This window comes from Festucalex cinctus, chromosome 7 (assembly GCF_051991245.1).
Source record: "Festucalex cinctus isolate MCC-2025b chromosome 7, RoL_Fcin_1.0, whole genome shotgun sequence".
Lineage (NCBI taxonomy): Eukaryota > Metazoa > Chordata > Actinopteri > Syngnathiformes > Syngnathidae > Festucalex > Festucalex cinctus.
The window spans coordinates 14,449,746-14,462,856 of record NC_135417.1 but is presented as its reverse complement, the minus strand read 5'-3'; the positions used below and the strand labels follow the sequence as shown (position 1 = coordinate 14,462,856).

The 13,111-nt window shown below is 37.7% G+C and overlaps 3 protein-coding genes across 8 annotated transcripts in view; all 3 read right to left on the bottom strand.

The window, feature by feature from the left end:
* Positions 1-92: 92 nt before the first annotated feature.
* Positions 93-2,090, bottom strand: LOC144022432 (apoptosis-associated speck-like protein containing a CARD). 2 transcript variants are annotated; one of them, XM_077527210.1, is made up of 4 exons: positions 1,720-2,090; positions 1,078-1,116; positions 870-938; positions 93-748 (listed from the first exon to the last, which is right to left on the bottom strand). In XM_077527210.1, the coding sequence occupies exons 1-4, from the start codon at positions 1,964-1,966 to the stop codon at positions 486-488; spliced, it is 618 nt and encodes a 205-aa protein (XP_077383336.1). In that variant the 5' UTR covers positions 1,967-2,090; the 3' UTR covers positions 93-485. The 2 variants fall into 2 exon arrangements, with proteins under 2 accessions (XP_077383336.1, XP_077383338.1); XM_077527212.1 differs by having other exon boundaries at positions 870-935.
* Positions 2,091-2,839: 749 nt separating this feature from the next.
* Positions 2,840-7,174, bottom strand: LOC144022466 (apoptosis-associated speck-like protein containing a CARD). Of its 2 annotated transcripts, none has more exons than XM_077527293.1 (7): positions 6,665-7,174; positions 6,227-6,271; positions 6,025-6,081; positions 5,337-5,654; positions 4,680-4,718; positions 4,456-4,509; positions 2,840-3,823 (listed from the first exon to the last, which is right to left on the bottom strand). In XM_077527293.1, the coding sequence occupies exons 1-7, from the start codon at positions 6,909-6,911 to the stop codon at positions 3,531-3,533; spliced, it is 1,053 nt and encodes a 350-aa protein (XP_077383419.1). In that variant the 5' UTR covers positions 6,912-7,174; the 3' UTR covers positions 2,840-3,530. The 2 variants fall into 2 exon arrangements, with proteins under 2 accessions (XP_077383419.1, XP_077383420.1); XM_077527294.1 differs by having other exon boundaries at positions 6,025-6,075.
* A 564-nt stretch (positions 7,175-7,738) lies between these two features.
* Positions 7,739-13,111, bottom strand: part of etsrp (ETS1-related protein) — a 35,883-nt gene continuing 30,510 nt past the window's right edge. For 3 of the 4 annotated variants that reach the window (XM_077527272.1, XM_077527268.1, XM_077527270.1), the window contains exons 12-16: positions 12,554-12,655; positions 12,410-12,484; positions 10,448-10,849; positions 10,248-10,366; positions 7,739-9,172 (exon numbers count right to left, since the gene is read on the bottom strand). In XM_077527272.1, coding sequence (XP_077383398.1) covers positions 8,915-9,172; positions 10,248-10,366; positions 10,448-10,849; positions 12,410-12,484; positions 12,554-12,655 — 956 coding nt within the window. In that variant the 3' untranslated portion in view covers positions 7,739-8,914. The remainder of the gene's footprint in view (positions 9,173-10,247; positions 10,367-10,447; positions 10,850-12,409; positions 12,485-12,553; positions 12,656-13,111) is intronic. The other variant, XM_077527271.1, reaches the window with a different exon arrangement.

Below are 13,111 nucleotides of genomic sequence, written 5' to 3'. Positions count from 1 at the left end.
ACCCTTAAAAGGTAAAAATAGATTTAAAAAGTTACAAATTAAAGTAATTTCAAAATTATGTTGTTACAGTATTTCCTGAGTTTTTTTTAAAGTATTTATTTGTATTTTTTACCTCCACAAGATCACCCCCTCGACTGAAGGGTGTGCCAATCAATACAAGATAGCCTTCAAAGGCATATCAACTAGGGGCGGTGCGAGTAAGCAGATAAGCTGAACTGCCTTAAGTTTTGTGAGAGAGTAGAAGTGAAAACTCTTCTGTCTTTCAAGCCTTGCTGAAATTAGTCTGTTTTGCGGGGGTGAAAATCGAGTGTGAAATGTGAGCCCTTTAAAGACAGTATAAACATGAATTGTATTTTCACTTGTGGATACAGCACTTCGTCATCAAGCCATGTCGACAACTTCTCGAGTATGCATTATGTAAATTAACCAAAGTGTGCCACTAGAGAGGAAAACTCCAACGAGAGCATGATGTCGTTATTGGACTTCTACTCTGAGTGCTCAAGGTCAGCCACGAGGTACGGCTCGTACTCCTTGAGGCATTCATAGAAGATCTCTTTGGCAGCTTTGCCGGACTTGAGAGCCAGCCTGTAGATCTTCCTCATCTTTTCTTGGTTGACCGGCGTGTTGTAGATTTCCTCGTAGATTTCGCCCTGGATGACCTTCTTTTTCTGCAGGATGTCCAGAATTTTTTTTATGTTGCACACGCGCTCAATCAGCTCAGGCATGTGCTTATCCACAAAGTGCTCCTCTGACGGACAAAACATTAGGAAAAATGGTCAAAACAATAGGTATACTCAAACGTCATCCAGCCACAGTCAGCGCAATAATGCTAATAATAAGAAGAATTACATGGTCATCCTGATAGTTACCTTTGGAGTGTGCAGTGCCACCTGCAGCTGTGCATGCTGCAGTTTCTGCTGCTGCTGAAGCTGCTACTGCTAGAAGCAATAACAATTAAAGTTTAGTAGTTTGCACCGTGAATTTGAGGTTTATTTTTAATCCTAATTAAGGACGTTGCTCTAAGTTATTCAGCAAACAAAAATATCAAATGAAATAGGAAAGAAGACAAAGACCCACTTTTGCCAGCAGATGACTTCAGTTTGGCAATCTCGTTATCTACCAAAACACAATGAAAATATGTCAGATTTGCATTTCTACACTATACTGTAATACACAAAAATGCAAAAATCCTACATTTGTATGTCATGCAGTATACAAAAAAGTAAGTCTTCGAAAAATATGCTTAAGATATTCAAAATCAATGAAAAAAATATATATATATATTAGGCTACTAAAACGTGTTCAAAAAACATAAAATAAGCGGTCAAGAAAATGGATGGATGGATGGATGGATGGATGGATAAAATATTGGGGAAAAAAATTACCCCCCCAAAAAAACTTACTAGGCAAAAAAACGTTAATAACACAAACTTTACAAAACAGAAAAATAAAATATCACACCACAATGAAAAATATTAGGCAAAAACAAATCTTGGGATCAAAATATCTGCATATTGCAATTATATTTTTTACTTTTTTGTTGTAGTATGTCAGTTCTAAATGTTACAACCACTACTGTAATATATGGACAAAATGTATGTAAAAGCTCACGCACATGCTGGTCTTTTACAGTTATTTATTTATTTACTTTTAAAATATTTTTCTACTTTAGCATGAACGTATTGTTATACGGGCGCACACACGAAAGCAGCGCTTTACCGAGCTCTTCAGCCTCATCGAAGCACTTGATGGACCTCAGCAGTTCGGCGGTCACTGATGGAGCTCTGTCCTCAGTGAAAGTGGACACCAGTACGTTGGTGATCTCCATGAAGTCCTTCCGCTCCACCTTGCCGAGTGCCACCCTTCGGTCGCCGCGGCGGTCCACCAGCGCCATGCGGAACTTCGCCAAATTGTTCTCGGACAAGTTCTCCAGCACGTTCATGATCACCATCTTTTTGGAGGACATTTTTTAGTAGGAGATTCTGCGAGGAACACGCCAGGAGAGAGATATGAACGTAACGGTGGCTGAGGTGGCAGGAGTACAGTTTTACTTTCGTTCTTGATCCCGGAAATGGGCATTACACATATGAACCTCGATAGTCAACACACATGGAAATACACAGTTTTTAAAAAATGTGCGTGTGTGTGTGGGGGTACATATATATATATATGTATACATATATAAGATGGTATGATACTTGAGTTTTAAGCAAACTGCATTAGATTAACTGGAGGCTATTTAAACACATTTCCGAGCAACTTTGAACGCAGCTCTTCCAATGGCGTGAGCGCCTGGTTTGGTTTGAACAGGACCGCGAAAACATACGGTAGCGATTGATGAAATAATCAGGCAAAGCATAGAGCTAACAACTATTTTTAATGAACAGTGTTCAATTCACAAAACAACAGGCTGTAACTACGCCAGAACACACACACACACACACAATAACGGGCGTAGCTTCCAACAACCGTCTGTGATGCCTCCACAGACCGTCGGAAACTACTAACCCGCGATCCACCCGGAAGGTTGGTACAATACTGCAGAATATTGACATAACACCGCCGTATCATAAATCAAATACGTGATATAAACGACATTGGTCTTTATTTAAGATTTATTCTCTTAAATCGCTATCGTGTTCGCCTTCTTGCGCTTCCGGGTTGCATCAGCGACCTAAAATAATATTATTAAATAAAATAATGATAATAATAATAATAATATATATATATATATATATATATATATATATATATATATATATATATATATATATATATATATATATATATATATATATATATATATATATTTATTTATTTTTTTCATGTTGTAAGAGTGTTTCCTGACTTTTTTTTTTTTTAACACAAATTGTCATGTATGAACTGCTGCTTCCATATTACCGTCGCCTCGACTGAAGGGTGTGCCAATACAAGCTCGCCTTCAGAGGCATAACAAGCAGAGGCGGAGCTAGTGAGCATGTAAACTGAACTTCCTTAAGTTTTGGCGGATGCACAGGTTAGTATTAGCGTCTGATAAGCGTAGTTATAATAATAATGGAACGCTCTGGGCACTTTATGATGTGACGTGAGCGTATTTGGTGATGTGTTCATGCGACACACACACACAGTGGAGTGTATGAAGCGCTGTCTCCACAAGTGAAAACACTTTTGTCTTTCAAGCCTTTCTGAAATCAAAAGCAAAAACAAAACCTGAATGTGAAATATGAGCCCTTTAAAGACAGCATAAACATGAATGGTATTTTCACTTGTGGAGGCAGCACTTCATCATCACGGCATGTCGACAACTTCTTCGTGCAATTGAGTATGTGTCGCTTATTAGACGCCAACGCTGATCTGTGCATCCAACAACATTGCAGCTCATCTGAGGTTTTTGGTTTTGTTTTGATGCTATTCTTAGTAGCTTGAAAAGGAGGACCTTGACTCAGCCAACTTGCAAATCGTGGGCAAATAAAATGGACCATTGGGCGGTATTATGTAAATTAACCGAAGTGTTACACTAGAGAGGAAAACTACGAGAGCATGATGTCGTGATTGGACTTCTGCTCTGAGAGCTCAAGGTCGGCCACAAGGTGCGACTCGTACTTCTTGAGGCATTCATAGAAGATATCATTGGCAGCTTTTCCGGACTTGAGAGCCAGCATGTAGATCTTTCTCATCTTGTCTTGGTTTTCCGGCGTCTTGAAGATTTCCTCGTAGGTCTCTCTCTGAATGACGTCCTTACTCCGCAGGACGTCCAGAATTGGTTTTATACTGGACACGCGTTGGATCAGCTCAGGCATGTGCTTATCCACAAAGTGCTTTTCTGACGGATAAAACATTAGGAACAATTGTCAAAGCAATCGGTACAGTCGCACGTCATCCAGCCAGAGTCAGTGAAAAATGCTCAAAATGTGACCACAAATGTTCTAAAAATATAAATTAATTTAAAATAAATAGGTGTAATACTTCTAATGCATTTTTTAAAATAAAAATATTGTTGAAAAAAGTATTACATTAGGAAATAATACAAAAATATTAAGTTAAATCAACTAAAAAAAATACACTTAGAGAAAAATATGATCAAAATATGGAGAAATATTAGGAAAAAAAATACAAAACTACTACAATATGCATCCATCCGTTTTAGTGACTTTACAAACAAAGACAGAAATGTAAAAACATGAGAAAATAATATTTAAATGTACTTGAAGAAAATACTCAAACAATGAGAAATGGTTTAAGAAAAAAAAACACTACTAGACAAACTTAATTTAATATTATTAAGAGAAAATACTACAATATTTGAAAACGACATAAAACTAATTCAAAATAAATTAAAAAATATATATCCATCCATTCATCCATCCATCCATCCATGATTAACAAACAGAAGTAAAATATAAAACTATTATTTAAAAGAAAAATTAAGAATTGCATAGCCATCCTGATAGTTACCCTTGGAGTGTGTTGCAGTTCCAGCTGGACCTGCTGCAGCTGCTGATGCTGTTGCTAGAAATAACAACATATAAAGTTTAGGAGCTTGCAATTTGAGGTTGTTGTTTTTTTAAATCTTAGAATCTTAATATAATTTATTCAATCTTAATCTTAGGATGTTGCTCTCAAAATTATTAATCAAACAAAAGTCATCAAATGAAATAGAAAAGAAGACAAAGACCCACTTTTTCCAGCAGATGAATTCGGTTTGGCAATCTCGTCATCTACCAAAACACAATGAAAATATGTCAGATTTGCATTTCTACACCATTACGAAAAATCCTACAATTGTATGTAATACAGTATACAAAAATGTAAGTCTTCTAAAAATATCTTTAAGATATTCAAAATCGATGAAAAACAAAAACATTAGACAACTGAAATCTTTTCAAAAACATAAAATATTAGATGAAAATTACACACACACAAAAAAAAACAGGCAATAAAAAGTTTTATAAAAACACAAATGTTGCAAAACAGAAAAGGCAGAAAAATATCACACCACAAAAACATCCATCCATCCATTTTCTTAACTGCTTGTCCTCACAAGGGTCGTGGGTGTGCTGGAGCCTATCCCAGCTGGCTCCGGGCAGTAGGCAGGGCACACCCTGAACTGGTTGCCAGCCAATCGCAGGGCACACAGGGACAAACAACCATCCACACTCACAAGCACACCGAGGGACAATTTGGAATATTCAATTAACCTGCCATGCATGTCTTTTGGAATGTGGGAGGAAACCGGAGTACCCGGAGAAAACCCATGCAAGCACTGAGAAAACATGTGACAGATCTTCAGAACAAAATATCTGTATATTGTTATCATATTTTAAGGCAGCACTTACCAAGCTTTTGAGCCTTGTCGAAGCTCTTGATGGGCCTCAGCCATTTGGGGGCCACTACTGAATGCTCGAGTTCAACCACGAGGCCCGGCACGAACTTCTTGAGGCTTTCAAAGAAGATATCCTTAGCAGTGATGTCGGACATGACAGCCAGTGCGTAGATCTTCTCCATCCTGCTCGGAAAGTTGCCGGGCATGTTGCTGATTTCCTGGTGGATCTCACTCGTGATGACGTTCTTATCCCGCAGGAAGTCCAGAATGAAATATACTTCGCGCACGCGCTTGGTCAGCTCTCCCCTGTGCTTATCCACAAAGTGCTCCTCTGAGGGACAAAACATTAGAACAATAGGTACGCTCGTATGTTATCCAACCAGATTAAAAAATAATAGGAGGGAAAGAATACTTATATTACATTTATAAAAAATAAAAAATATATATTGTGTAAAAATATTACATTAGTAAATAATACAGCAAACACAAAAATTTAAGGAAAAAATACACTTACAGAAACATATTATGGTATTATTAGTATATCGTAAATGTAGCCTGTATACAGTATATTATCTATGTATCTGTCTGTCTGTCTATCTATGTAAAATACAAGACTATTATTTATAAACAAAATGATAATTAATAACAATTAAAAAAAAAATTTAAAAAAAAAGAATGGCATTACCAGCCTGATGATTTACCCTTGGAGTGTGTAGTGCCATCAGCTGTGCCTGCTGCAGTTGCTGCAACTGCTGTTGCTAGAAACAATAACAATTAAAGTTTAGGAACTTGTACCATGCAATTTGATTTTTATTTTTTAAATCTTAGTCAAGGATGTTACGATCAAAATTAGTAAGCAAACAAAAGAAATCAAATGAAGTAGAAAATAAGACAAAGACCCACTTTTGCTAGTAGATGACTTCGGGAACATTTCGGCAATCTGGTCATCTACCAAAACACAACGAAAATATGTCATATTTGGAGTTCTACACCACTACTAAAATGCATGAAATATGGTGAGAAAAAACTGCATTTGTATGGAATATAAAGAATTTAAGTTTTAAAATCTATGTAAGACATTCAAAAATGATGAAAAACAAAAATATTAGCCTACTATTTTCAAGAACATAAAACATTAGATATAGGCAAAAAAAATGATTTATACATAAAGGTTAAAAAAATAGAAAAATCATTGGAAAAAATACATCACAAACATTTGAAATATATTCTACGAAAATATTATGCACAAGCATCCGTACAACCCTAAGCCCCCCCCCAACCACTACCCCTTATCCCCCCCAAACCACTACCCCCCCCGGCTCACACGCAAGCAGCACTTACTGAGCTCGTTAGCCTCGTTGAAACAGTCGATGGACTCCAGCAGTTCGCATGTCACTGCTAGAGCAGTGTCCGCGGTAAAAGTCGACACCAGCGCGTCAGTGATCTCAAAAATGTCCTTGTCCTCCACCTTACTGAGTGGCACCCTTCGGTCGCCGGGCCGCTCCACCAGCGCCAATCGGAACTTTTTCCAGTTGATCTTGGACAAGTTCTCCAGCGACTTCACGATCAGCATCTTTTTGGAGCACATTTCTTAGCCGGGGATTCGGCGAGGAGGACGTCCGTTTGAGAGTTGAATGTAACGGTGGCAGGAAGGAAGAGTCGAGTTTCACTTTCGTATCCCGGTATTGCGTCAAATGTTTTACCCCCGTTATAACATTTACCATAGCAAAGTGGATAGTCTTCGAAAAGGTTCCTTGTAAACAGATATTTAAACTTCAACCATCTGGAACAAAACCGAAAAACATAACATTAAGTCGCCTGAGCTTTTTCAGCGTGCGTAACGAAACGAGGCTCACATATTTCCGAGTGACTTTGAACGCACCACTTCGTACAGCATGTGTACCAAGGTTTTGGTTTGAAAAGAACCGCGAAAAAAATAAAGATTAATGACTGATAAGAAAGTCGTATCATTAATAGTCATTTACATAATATAACCGACATTGGTCTTTATTTAATGTGATTATATTACCTTAAGTCGTGTTCGGCTTCTTCAACAGTACAGCCACCATCACTTTTTGGCGCTTCCGGGTTACGTCATCCATAAACACATTCCATCCATTTTCCTGTCTATCCTCCCATGGTCCTTTTTTCGGTCATTTCTTAAGCACTTCCTGATTACAAATTATGAAATTAACGCAGTCAAATTCAAAGAGTTGATTACAATAAAAAAGAAATACTAGAAAATGCAAGATTCACATGATTGTGCAATTTCACACAGATCCAAATATTTGATAAAAGCTATTTTTCGTCTTTCGAACACGTTGGAAGTTCATTCGTTTCATTGTAATGAACAGTCATCACACAGGCTGGAAACCAGCACAGCAGTGGGAATTAGTTGAGTTTATTCATTGTTTAGACAACAGAGGTAGACCTGAGTTCTGTATATGTATAAAAATATAATAGATGCACAAAACTCCACTGTATCAACAATATTTACAAGTACGTTTGTTAATAGAAACAACAGTAAACGCTATGGAGTCTTAGGGTCATACATTTAAAAAAAAAAAAAAAAAAAAATTTGTAAAAGAAAAGAACAACTATTTTCTGATAACAATCTTAAAAATCTTGTAAATAGCGACTATTGTTGGGAAATGGCAATTTTAACCTGCTTCTCCCCCCTCTCAAATATTGTTTATTCAGGATTTTTTTTATTGAAATTATGATGATAAAAATGTCTTTCAAATTTCAATTAATTAAAAACAGCAGTTTTTTTTAACTGTCATTGCAACTTCATCTAAAAAAATTCTAAAAAATGTAAAATTGTCATTTTTGTTGCGATTTCTCATAATATTGAAACATTTAAGTGTTTTTCTTGTTGTGACCTTATTGAATAATACAATTTTAAAAAATCTTGTAAAATTGTGATGCCACAATTTTTTCTCATAAATTGCAAATTTGTGTTACTGCGAATGTATTTATAAAATGAAATAAAAACTGAGAAAATGATGTAGCTTTTTTTCTCGTAACACTGCACCTCAGAAAATGGCGACTTCACTCACTTTTTCCCCCTAAAATATAAATTTTGCTGTGTTTTTAAATTTTGTGTTTTTTTTTTTTTTAGTAAAATTGCAACTTTTGGCAAGCATTTTAATTTACAAAATGAAAATGGTGACTTTAGTCACGTAAAATTGATTTTTGACTCGTAAATTTTTGACACTTGGTTCACAATATTTATTTTTTGCAGAATTGTCAAAATCTTTTTCTCACAAAATTTTACCTTTATGTAATATTGGTATTATTTTTTAAGACTTTCCTTATAACATTAGGAATTTTCCTTGTCATATCTGTATTATTTTTTAATTTTTTATTTTTGTCATGATAATTTCAGTGTGGCCGTAATACTCCTTGGTTAATTACTGTTGTTGGAAATGTGGCTTCACCTTCCTCTTTGTAGTGCTTCAAATGCCTCCTTCGTCCTGAGCTTGATATGCAGAATTTTTCCACCGCAAATTCTCCTCATCTCATGGTGAATTTGTACACAAATGTCACATAACATTACCGACGTGGTCCATAGTACTCTGTTTTGTTTTTTTACTCCCATCGCTCGCTGCTGAACTCCGACGCGGACGACTCTGTGCTGCCAGCGGTGGGCATAATGTTCAGGCTGCTCAGCACTTCCTGCGCCGTCTTTCCCAGCATGCCCTGCATGTCGCAGACGAAGCGGTAGACGTAGCGCTTGCCCGCCGTCTTGTGGATGATGTTCTTGTGGTAGTAGTAGCGAAGGCCCCGGCTCAGCTTCTCGTAGTTCATCTTGGGCTTGTTCTTGCACTGGCCCCAGCGCTTGGCCACCTGCGGCAGGAAAAATAAAGATTGGGTGGAAGACAGGGCTGGACTTGCCAGCTGGCATAAAGGGCAGATGCCTGGTGGGCCGGCCTCTTTTGGGGTTGATGCAGTCCTTTTGAATGATTATTTTCCTACATTTTACCACGAGAAACTGGCCCATAATTTAGAAGGGCCAGTCCATTAATCCATTTCGAATATAGCAACCTGAATAGGTAGCATCAATAAACATCAGTGGCAGAACTACATGTTAGGCAAGAGGGCCTAAGTTAAAATGCCAGGGCTGATTTTGTTTGTGCCAGTCCAGGACTGGTCTAAGCCATTAGAAACAATGGTGAATAAACGCGTCCCTTCATCTGGATTTGAGTAACTAAACCCCTGGACACTATATGAGGAAATATCCATCCATCCATCCATCCATGCATCCATCATTCCTCACAAGGGTCGCGGGAGATGCTGGAGCCTATCTCGGCTGGCTCTGGGCAGTAGGCAGCCAATCGCAGGGCACACAAGGACGAACAACCATCCACACTCACAAGCACACCTAGGGACAATTCCGAGCGGCCAATCAAACTGCCATGCATTGGAATGTGGGAGGAAACCAGAGTACCCGGAGAAGACCCACGCGGGCACGGGGAGAACATGCAAACTCCACCCAGGAAGGCCGGAGAATGGACTCGAACCCGAGTCCTCAGTACTGGGAGGCGGACGTGCTAACCAGTCATCCGCCATGAGGCAATATGGTAAATAATATTGTTTAATATGACTCCAAAAACATTTCTGTAAAAATGAAGGCCGCCCCTCAAATAAACACCATCCTACTACTAAGAAAAAAACTTTATTAAAAAAAATGTTTAAAAATAAAAAATATATAAATATAAAAATAAAATAAAAATAATAATAATAATTATAATAAATAATAATAATAATTAATAAATAATAATTGAAAATAAAAATATAAACAAAAACGGCCAAAATGATTTTTTCCCCCCCAAGTGTCTGCCATCCACATTTGAGCAAATAAAGGCCTCCCTTGGAATTGATGCCTCCCAATATGAAGCTATAAATGAGTGATAAGTCTTACCTCGGTGGGGTCGGACATTTTAAACTCCCAGCCGTCCCCTGTCCAGGAGATGAAGGTGCGACAGGTGGAGTCCAGAAGAAGCTCCAGTAAAAACTGCCACAGCTGGATCGGGCCCGAACCTAACAAAAAAAGCCCGTAAAAATACGTCCATTATAGTTACCATGGCAACCACAGCGCTGCAAAAATTCTACAAAACAAACCCGGATACGCGGACATAGCGGCCATGTGACTGTCCCTCTCGGGCCGCTGTAGGTTTTTGCGTTTGGCCACACGGGGGTAGTAGTGGTCTGACGGCTGAGGGCTGGCGTTGGTGGGGGCGGGGCAGATGGAGGGCGTAGGCGGGTGCGGCAGGGGGCCACCGTAGCCAACCGGGGAGTATTCGGACCAGAAGCCTCTCCTCTGGACGTCCGAGTCAGGGTAGATGTCTGCCGAGCGGCGAGAGTAGCCCGACTCGGCGTCGCTTTTTACGCTCGGGAAGGGGCTGTGGCTGCTCTCCGTGGCCGGGCTGAACTGCCCGTTCTGGGGCACCAGGCTCTGGTAGCTCTGGTTGGCTCCTGGCTCCTGGAAGCCGCCCGTTTGGGGCTGCTCCACCATCAGCCCGTCTACCGGAGGGAAGTAAACCAAAGTTTGTAACTTTTAACATTGGGCTGACACCCAAAAATCCCGAGCCGTTATTCGTGTTGACGTCGGTGAACAAGTCTTTTGTGTAAAAACTCTTCATAGTCCGACAGAAGATTTATTTTTTTCATGGTAAAATGGAGTTTTACTTTTTAGTTAAAATTAGTTAATGCTCCACAGTATGGCTAAAGATATAGTCCAGGTTGATTATTGCACCTATTGGTGTCGCACAAATTAAATCCTCGTTGCCAACAGGGATTAGCAATATGCTAAAGTTAAACTAATGAGCTAAAGAGTTGTTCTTTCGAGTACGAAACAGCTTTCATTTTTTGGCATGTGTAACACTTCCGTCTGTACTGTTGAAAAGGTGATTTAAAGCTCATTAGCATATACTGGCGCTTCCACTTCCGGGTGAAGAGCTTGACAAACCACTTGCCCCAATATGACGCATGCGCACTCCCCACCAGTGTTATTATAGTTTTGGAATTGTCATTTTAGTTAGTTTGTATATTGTTTTGAGTTTTGTTTTTTATATTTAGTTAGTTCTAATTAGTTTTCAGGGTGATTCTGTTAGTTTTTATTAGTTTTTGTTATTTAATTAATGCTTAGTTTTAGTTTCGCTTTAGTTAGTTTCAATATTAGTTTTAGTTTAAAAAAAAAACAACAACATTTATTACTTGTGCTCAATGCTGTATTTAAAAAACCCCCCACTATGGGAGTGATTTTTTTGGCTATAATTATAGTTTTAGTTAATTTTATAAACATAAAATGTAGTTTCAGTTAGTTTTCGTTTGACGCTAATATTAGTTTTTATTAGTTTTCGTTATAAATGCTTAATTTTAGTTTAGTTTGTTTTAATTTCAATATTATTTTTAGTTTAAAAAAATGTTTATTACTTGTACGCAATACTGTATTTAAAAAAACACTATGGAAGTGACATCATCTGAAGGTGCTTTTCTATTGGCTGATGCAAAATGACGTCACTTCTGTGTGACACACTTTCAAACGGCCTTAATCCGGTTAATGTAAAATCTACTTATGCATTAAATTAACTCATTCACTGCCAGCCCATTTAAAATGAATTTTTGACGTCTATAGCCGTCATTGGCACTGAATGAGTTAATTACCAAAGACTAAATCAAAAGACTTTTTTTTTTGCTATAATTATAGTTTTAGTTAATTTTGTAAACATAAACTGTAATTTCAGTTATTTTCATTTTTTAAAAAGCATTTTTATTTTATTTCGTTCATGAAATTGTTTTTTGAAATGTAGTTTTTTCATTAGTTTTAGTGAACTAAAATAACCTTGATCCAAACATAGCTACTTGAGCTCTCCATTAAAGTGACTGTACATGCAACATTACAAACATTCTTTCTGAGCCGAGTGCAAAAATTAGGATTTGATATTCGCAACCCCTCTCGAACCACCACTGATTTGTGCAAAAGTGGAAAAAAACAACATCGATAATTGCTAATTTTATTACGGTTTAATCTAAATATACATTTTTATTCATGATTTTCTTCATTAATGAGCAAAGCCTCACCTTGTGGATACGAAGTCCACCAGGTGAACTCCTGGAATGAGTCCAGGTTGAAGAGGCCGATGTCACTTGAGTTAACTGTAAAAAAAAAAAGAATGTTAGTGTTTTTCAATGCATCATACATTGTAATTATAATTTCTTATTGACCTTTGGGCGGCTCCGCATAGCAGCTGTCGAGCGGATAGTGCGGCGGTTGCGTGGACGCCTTGCTGCTGTCTAACAGAAAAGACACATCTTCACCAGGGTAGTCTGGAGGTTACATACACACAAATATTAGGCAATGCCCATATTAGGAAAACATTACACAAGTTATATTTTTATGTTTTAGTAATTTTTCTAATAGTTTCCCTCTTTATAAAAATTTACAGCACAAATTAAGTATTTTTTTTTAATCCATCAGTCCATCAATTCATCTTCTGACCCGCATATCCTCACTATGGTGGCAGACAAAAGATACTAAACATTTAGGTCAAATACATAAATGTTACAAAAAATACAAACATATATTCCCCCCAAAAAATCATTACAAAATAGAAAATAAGGCAATCAAGTACATACTAACATACAGTTAATACAGTACAATTACTATACACTATACATGACACAATGCAATAGTCATAAAAGGCCACTAGGTGGTAGTACCGCTCTGCAAAGAACTTGCAGTTTTCTTCTCTTTGGACTGTTTTCAAATTTGAGCGTTTTTAT

Coding starts and splice junctions, on each gene's coding strand:
- LOC144022466 (XM_077527293.1), bottom strand. CDS start 6,911: ATGTGCTCCAAAAAGATGCTGATCGTGAAGTCGCTGGAGAACTTGTCC. Junction 6,082..6,226: donor GAAGTCATCTACTAGCAAAA/GTGGGTCTTTGT, acceptor TATTGTTTCTAG/CAACAGCAGTTGCAGCAACT. Junction 3,824..4,455: donor AACTGCAACACACTCCAAGG/GTAACTATCAGG, acceptor TTTATCCGTCAG/AAAAGCACTTTGTGGATAAG.
- LOC144022432 (XM_077527210.1), bottom strand. CDS start 1,966: ATGTCCTCCAAAAAGATGGTGATCATGAACGTGCTGGAGAACTTGTCC. Junction 939..1,077: donor GAAGTCATCTGCTGGCAAAA/GTGGGTCTTTGT, acceptor TATTGCTTCTAG/CAGTAGCAGCTTCAGCAGCA. Junction 749..869: donor TGGCACTGCACACTCCAAAG/GTAACTATCAGG, acceptor TTTGTCCGTCAG/AGGAGCACTTTGTGGATAAG.